Below are 7063 nucleotides of genomic sequence, written 5' to 3'. Positions count from 1 at the left end.
TAAATGTATTTTATTCATGCATTCTGTTACAGGAATTAAAGTGACGGAAGTCACAACAGAATATTATTGAACTAATGTGTCTAAATGCCAGATTAAAAAAAATACATATAGTTGAGTGTCAACATTTGAATCCCGTTTGGCAATTTAAGGGTGGCAAAAGTGCAGCATCATTCTGAGAGCCACAAAGATGGCATAAAGCAGCAGCATGATGAAACCCAAAACCTTGTCAAACTTCCATTTACAGGAAACGATGCAGATGATGCAAACAAGCAGCGTAAGGAACAGCAGTGCAACAGCACAGGCGGGAGGACACCCTGAATTGGTGGCCAGCCAATCGCAGGGTACAAGGAGACGGGCAACCATGCACTCTCACACCCATACCTAAGGGCAATGTAGAGTGACCAATCAGCCTACCATACATGTTTTTGCAATGTGGGAGGAAACCGGAGTACCCGGAGGAAACCCACGCAGGCCTGGTAGAACATGCAAACTCCACACAGATGGACATGACCTGGATTGGAACCCAGGATCCCAGAGCTATGAGGACCACTCGCTCCCCCGGCCCACCCTGATACTCAACTATTGATACATAATGATAAATATATTACAATTTTAATTTCCTGATATGATAGGTAAGATCATTCCAAAATTTTACAGTCATTAAGAACTAAAATTAATTTTAAATTTAAAACATTTAACATATAACTCTTTTATATTGTTGCACACAGTTCTATTTTAAAACATTTAGTAACTCGTGATAGAATGATTAAGGAACGATTGTCTTAATTTGTTACCAAGCCGGACACAATAGGAAGTGCATACGTCAACATAAAGGACGGGCATCTACGCATGCGTAAATCAGACGGTCCGCCCATATAAGATGTCGTACTGACAAATACTACCAAAGGTGTAAAACAAACAGCTCGGCACCAGTTCAGATGATATCCTACTAAACGGGTTTACAAAACAAAACAAAAAACACGTTTTAGGACGATGATGATTCCCTTTTGAAGAGATGGATGCGCTAGTCATGCCAATCTCCCGAGATGGAGCCTAGCGTCTATGTAGCCAAGTTCCGTTGTTTACTTTCGATCTTCTCGCCATCCATTCCTCGCCGACTCCTCCATTAACAGCAAATCATGCCTACAGTGGTGTTAATGGACGCGTCTTTGTCCATGACGAGACCGGTTTCGCAGGACATCAGCGAAGAGTTCCAGAGGAAGAACTTGGCCGTGCACGGCCTGAATATGTTATTCGAGCACATGGCTTCCAACTATCGTTTGGAGTTCACTGCGCTCATGGCTTTCTCGTCCCTATGGGAACTCTTGGTACCCTTCACCAGGGATTATAACGCTTTACAGGTACGACCCAAACGCGTTCACCACGGGGTCTTCTGTGAGTATGAATTCGATTTCCTGACGTGCAGGACGCCCTCAGCAACCTGGAGGATTATGACAAGACCTGCGTGGAGTCCGCCTTGAATGGGGTCAGCAACGTTGTGCAGCAAGAGTGGGGCAGTGCTTGTCCATGCCAGGTGGGATATGACAGTATAATAGGCGTGGATTTGATCCTCTAGCTTTTTGTTGATCTGATTCCCTATTGTGTCCTTAAGGTGGTGCTGGTGACCGACGGCTCTCTCGGCATTGGAAAAGGCTCCTTGCGACATTCACTGCAATCGTTGAAACACCGCGGGGACGATAAAAAGTTCCCTTTGCCCTTCCCTTTCCCCACCAAAATGTTCATCATGTGTGTGGCCAACACAGATGAGGTATTGAATTGAATGCCTCCATTCTCATAAAGTACAGTGCTACATCGATTTATCTAAGTTGAGGATATACATGAGTTGTAATCGTATTATTTGTCATGAATTCCAGTTACAGACGACTGGTGCTTTGGATAAATGGGAGGAGCTTCTTACTCTCAGTGGAGGTGATGGTCAGGTCTTTACTGTGGAAGGCCCTCTCTGCATGCAGGGTGTGCAGGCCATGTTTGGGTATGTCTGCTTTCTGTTTAAGGATTTGGGAGTAATGCACTGGCCTATTTACAGGATGACATTTGAGTTCTGTTTTATTTTGTTTCTCCAGAAGATTAATTGACAGGGCATACTCTCCCTTCCATGCGGTTTTGCATTGTGGCAACTTGTCCGCAGACGTACAGGTGTTCCCTCGACCCGAACCTGTGGTGGTGGATGAGGAGGTGGAACCGCTTGCCCGAAATGTCAACGCAGGTACATTTGCTGCTCTAACAGGATATTAGATTTCAATATTTGCTTTTAGTGGGGAATGTGGTTATCGAAACGTGCATTATAATAAATTCCTACCAAAAAATATATAAAAAGGCACCTTGTTCTTTTTCTTGCAGATCTGGAAATTGTGGGTTTTATTGAAATAGCTGACATATCCAGTCCTCCTGTCATATCGAGACACCTGGTCCTGCCTATTGCTGTCAACAAAGGTGTGCACACTTTCCCGTGTGTATGCTTAAAATAGCAGAGTGAGAGGTTTTAAACAATGCATTTTGTTTCAGAAGTTGATGACGTTGGCACAGGCGCTGCAGATGAGTTGGAAGAGGAAGTGTCTGCCAGTCAAATGGCAGGGAAAAGTCCAAACTTCTGTGTGCTCTTGCATGGCAGCCTAAAAGTGGAGGGCATGGTGGCCCTTGTCCAGTTAGGGTAAGAGTCCAAAAATGTCAAAGTAAATCACGACTAAATGTACTTTTTGTCACATTCTTGCTATTAGGTATTACAGTTGGAAAACAACAAAGGAGGGATGTGGAGGATGATGAGTGGTTGAATCCGGTCTGCTTTTCCTAGGCCCGAATGGTTTGGCATGTTGTACTCTCAAGCAGACAGCAAGAAAAAATCCAATCTGATGATGTCACTCTTCGAACCCAGTACTGAGCCTCTGCCTTGGCTGGGAAAAATCACTCATTTGGGACCCATCTCAGGTATAAAAAAAAATGGCAACAATATTTTTGTTTTCAGTGGAAATTGATCTCATACTCCCTATTTGAAGCATTGTTAATGTTCACGTTTACCTTGAGCACTTTTTCTCAAGGACAAAAGTCTATCTCTACGTGAACATAATATTGTCACTCGATCAATGTCAAATTAGTTGGCTGCTAGATTCAACCTTCATATTGAAAAACAACTTTTCCTGTCTCTTTTTTGTGCATTTTAGAAGCTCTAGAAAATCCTTACGGAGAGGACGACAGTAAAAGTCCTTTCCCTGTGCAGCCGCCCGTCAAAAGAAGCTATGCGCAGAATGTCACCGTGTGGATTAAAGCAAGCGGACTACAGGTGAAGTATACCCAATTTTTTTCCAGTAAAAGAAATGTTCAATTTTTCCATTTGATCTTGTATTTAAATGCAGTTGTTATGTATTTCACTCGTTTAAGGGAACATATTTAAAGCCCACTTTTTATGCATTTCAGACTGATGTGCAAAAGATTCTGAGGAATGCAAGAAAACTACCTGATAAAACACAAACCTTCTACAAGGTAAAAAATAAGATGCACTGCAAAGTATCTCTATCTGTCTGTTTACCAATTATTTGTTGAATTCTCCCAGGAGCTGAACCGTCTCCGCAAGGCCGCCTTAGCGTTTGGATTTTGGGACCTCCTCAAGGGAGTGGCTGAGCTGCTGGAGCGGGAATGCACCATGCTGCCAGACTCGTCCCACCCCGACGCCGCCTTCCAGCTCTCGCACGCGGCACAGCAGCTCAAGCTGGCCAGCACTGGTGATTCCCAATATGCGGCCTTTGACCACAACATTGTTCCCATGCACACAGACTTCTCAAATTGAGGCTTCTCTAACTTGGTCAGAAAATGCACTGCGGACAATTCAGGGAAAAAGGTTTGCTCTTAAAAACATTTTTCCTCTTGTAAAAAAAAGTGTTTTTATACTTCTTATTAGTAGAATGTGTCAAATTACAAATAACTGTCATTTGAGCAACAATGCGTTTTAATTCAAATACACATCAGCATCAAATTTTGGTATGGTAGCCATGCATGTTTTGGGGAGGAAACAGGAATACCAAAAAAAACTTCACGCAAGCACAGGAAAAACATGCATAAGCATTAATCTAATTTGGGGATTTAAGGACAATAAGCTGCACCCATCGATTTTGATAATAAATTGATTATTATTCCAAAACAATTTGGTATTGGTTCCGAAGCAACTTCTGATAAACAGACCATATAAAAACCAACGTAGGCTGTAAATGTAATGTTTATTTGTATCATTATTCAGTTCAGGAATCATTTAAGCACTGGAACCATTTTTAAAAAGTATTGTGTAAAATTTGAGAGACATGTTTTCACTTTTCTTACTTTATATTAAGCAAGCAGATATGTAGTAAAACTGTGAAAGTCATTATAAAACCCACAAGCAAACTTTGCAAATCAACAGCAGGACGGACGTTTAGTAGACAATGAAAGGTGCCTATAAAACCAAACTGTCTCAAGAAAATTATTTATAGGCAATAAAAAAAGTGGCAAGGTAATTCTTCACTGAGACTTCCTCTTCTTGGTCCTGAATCGTTTCTGCCTTTGCTTGTAGAGATGACGGAAATTGATCCAAAGTCCTTAAAGAAACAAAGAACAAGACAATTTATTTGTATTACAATTTTAAGAGTTGGCTTCACGCTTACCTAAGACCATGAGAGCAAGATGGACGCGCAAAACGTAGGAGAAGTTCAAAGATGTGCCGAAGGCCTCGGGTAGAGGAATGCTGAACAGGTTGGTTTTGTCAAAAATGGGGATGGCCTGCATCACAGCAACAGCTGCGGAGTGGCGACATTCATATTTGTCTTTTGTCGTTAATCGGCTATCGGGTGGGTGAACATAAACATACCCTCGGCGAGAGCCCCTAATGGGTAGAGGGGTATCCAAAGAGAGTATCGAAGCCATGTCAGGGTTTTCCACTCTGTGTTGAAGCAGCCCAGCATGTAGAATGGATACCTGCAACAAAAGTCTCATTAAAGCTATGGCTCAAAATTGTTAATGCGATTGAAAGCAGAAAGACAAGCAAATATGCTTTACATAAACATTAATGTCTGAAAACAGTGATTTATTGCTACTAAATATTATGAGAAAATGCCTACAAAGACTCCCCTTAAACCCAGTGAAACCAGAGTATGGCCTACCTAAATATTTCAATGGCGCTCCACAGATAGAAAACAAAGAAAACCACCGGCTTATTCTGCATTTCTTCCAAGCAACCAAAAATGATGAAGAGGATGAAATTCCTTCCAAACAACTGTATAGAGAAAATGTTACATTACATTAAAGTATAACATTTAACTACACACGTGCCACATTTTCTTGCCAACCTGTATAAGTGTAGGGATCACACCCGTCCGGACCACACCGAAAGCCGCGTTGAGAACTTCGATACTTGCCAAAATCTGGCAGAAGAACATGACGCCAGATATGGTGTGAAACGTGTCGTAGACAGAATCTGAAAGTCAACGCACGGACGTTAGCGTAGTCGTCGCTTGAGGTGAAAAAGCACTCGCACGCTCCAATACTCGCCTTGACCGAACATGAGGAGACGGATTGTCATGTTGACGAAGATCCATGAGTAGCCAAGAAATTGAACCAAATTGTACGCAAACAAAAACGCTGTTTTCAGACTGATGAAGTCTGTAACACAAAAACAGCTTTTTTTGAATGACTTCCCTTTACGTGCGTATATCTTATCGTTTGTTCAAATTTGCGCCATGGGTTAATTGAAAGAAACTTGTGTTTCATTATAATTGGCAGAACTTACCTTCATCATAACGCCGCGAAACTCTCCGCCGTCTTTTTTTCTCCTCCTTTGCAAAGTAGAAGACATGAGTGCCATTTAAAAGAGTTGAATTTCAACTTAATTGATCAAGTTCTCCCCAAAAAGATCAAAATTCAAGAAAAGACCACAAAACGAAATTAAGATATTGATTATGCATTAGCTCAAAAGCAAAACGACCGTACAAACCTTCTGCCTGATTTCTAACTCGGCATCCGATTCGTCCATCCAGCGGTCAAAGTCGGGAGCCAAAAAGAGTGGTTTTCGCTCTGGTTTGGTCAACCTTTCCCACCAGCCTTGCTCCATTTTTTGAATGGTGATGCTCACTTGCCGTTGAGTGGACTTGTTAGCCACCTGCATGCAAGTTATTCAGGCGCATGAAATAAGGACATGTACATAAAGTAATACTATATATACATCCATTACCTTTGTTTTTACGGGTGAAAACAATTCCAAGGTAAACTCGTACAAATGTTGACCCTTAGCACCATAACCCACGGCTGCACACATAGAATAAGCAATTGCAAGACAAGATGATCATAAACACACACACGCAATCAGGAAAAAAAATGTCACCTTGAAAAAATAGCATGTTGTCATCAATGTAGACTTTGATATCCTGCAGGAAGGAAAAAAAGGTGCAGGTTGAGCCGTAAGGGAATATTTTTTTCAAATGTTGAGGTACAATAACTATATTTGCATTAATGTGCTACAAAATTATCAGAAATATTTTTGCTTCATTAATTGGCTGCCGTCTAATTTTTTGTCTTTTGCAGGCTGGAACGATCGCTGCCAACCTGCCAGTCCAATTAGATTGGACGTCGCTCACTGTCAATGGCAGGTAATTAGGTAAGGAGTCTAAATCTAATTACTAATAATTATATCATCTAACTAAACATAATGAGAAGACAAATAATTGTTCCCAAAACAATAGGATCTATACTTAGTGGTTATGACTTAGTTTCTATAATTATAGCCAGTGAGTGGGAAATAAAAAGCTCACCTCAGCGTCAGTCAACTCCACCCGAAGGTAGATTTCTTCGTGGCGTTGAGCCCAGTAAACAAGTGGAGTCAATGCCATAGTTGTTTTTATGCCAGTCAAATTAGTAGTTTTAAAACCATACAAAGTATTGATCAATTCCCTCACTCATGCTAACCGTTTAGCAATCCGTCAGTGCATTCCGCAAACGGGAACGCTCTCGTGATGTCATCAAGGGACGTGCACGGGCTCGTCAGAATGACGCAATCCTACGTCCTGTTCTCTGATTGGTTTTTTTG

The 7063-nt window shown here is 41.5% G+C and overlaps 2 protein-coding genes across 3 annotated transcripts; one reads left to right on the top strand and one right to left on the bottom strand.

Annotated features, from left to right (window-relative positions):
- Positions 1-780: 780 nt before the first annotated feature.
- Positions 781-4502, top strand: LOC144215986 (integrator complex subunit 14-like). 2 transcript variants are annotated; one of them, XM_077745254.1, is made up of 11 exons: positions 781-1361; positions 1427-1534; positions 1613-1768; positions 1875-1993; positions 2085-2227; positions 2362-2454; positions 2530-2671; positions 2813-2946; positions 3180-3298; positions 3433-3498; positions 3569-4502. In XM_077745254.1, exons 1-11 carry the CDS (start codon positions 1140-1142, stop codon positions 3800-3802), a joined length of 1536 nt encoding a protein of 511 aa, XP_077601380.1. In that variant the 5' UTR covers positions 781-1139; the 3' UTR covers positions 3803-4502. The 2 variants fall into 2 exon arrangements, with proteins under 2 accessions (XP_077601380.1, XP_077601379.1); XM_077745253.1 differs by having other exon boundaries at positions 783-1361; positions 2527-2671.
- On the bottom strand, positions 4211-7034 carry LOC144215987 (very-long-chain (3R)-3-hydroxyacyl-CoA dehydratase-like). Its single transcript, XM_077745255.1, has 11 exons — positions 6789-7034; positions 6362-6404; positions 6212-6285; positions 5975-6139; positions 5771-5816; positions 5533-5643; positions 5331-5458; positions 5145-5257; positions 4853-4959; positions 4650-4781; positions 4211-4583 (listed from the first exon to the last, which is right to left on the bottom strand). Exons 1-11 carry the CDS (start codon positions 6864-6866, stop codon positions 4507-4509), a joined length of 1074 nt encoding a protein of 357 aa, XP_077601381.1. The 5' UTR covers positions 6867-7034; the 3' UTR covers positions 4211-4506.
- Between the last annotated feature and the right edge of the window lie 29 nt (positions 7035-7063).

This window comes from Stigmatopora nigra, chromosome 22, assembly GCF_051989575.1.
Source record: "Stigmatopora nigra isolate UIUO_SnigA chromosome 22, RoL_Snig_1.1, whole genome shotgun sequence".
In the NCBI taxonomy this organism is placed as follows: domain Eukaryota; kingdom Metazoa; phylum Chordata; class Actinopteri; order Syngnathiformes; family Syngnathidae; genus Stigmatopora; species Stigmatopora nigra.
This window is presented reverse-complemented; position numbering and strand designations above follow the sequence as displayed.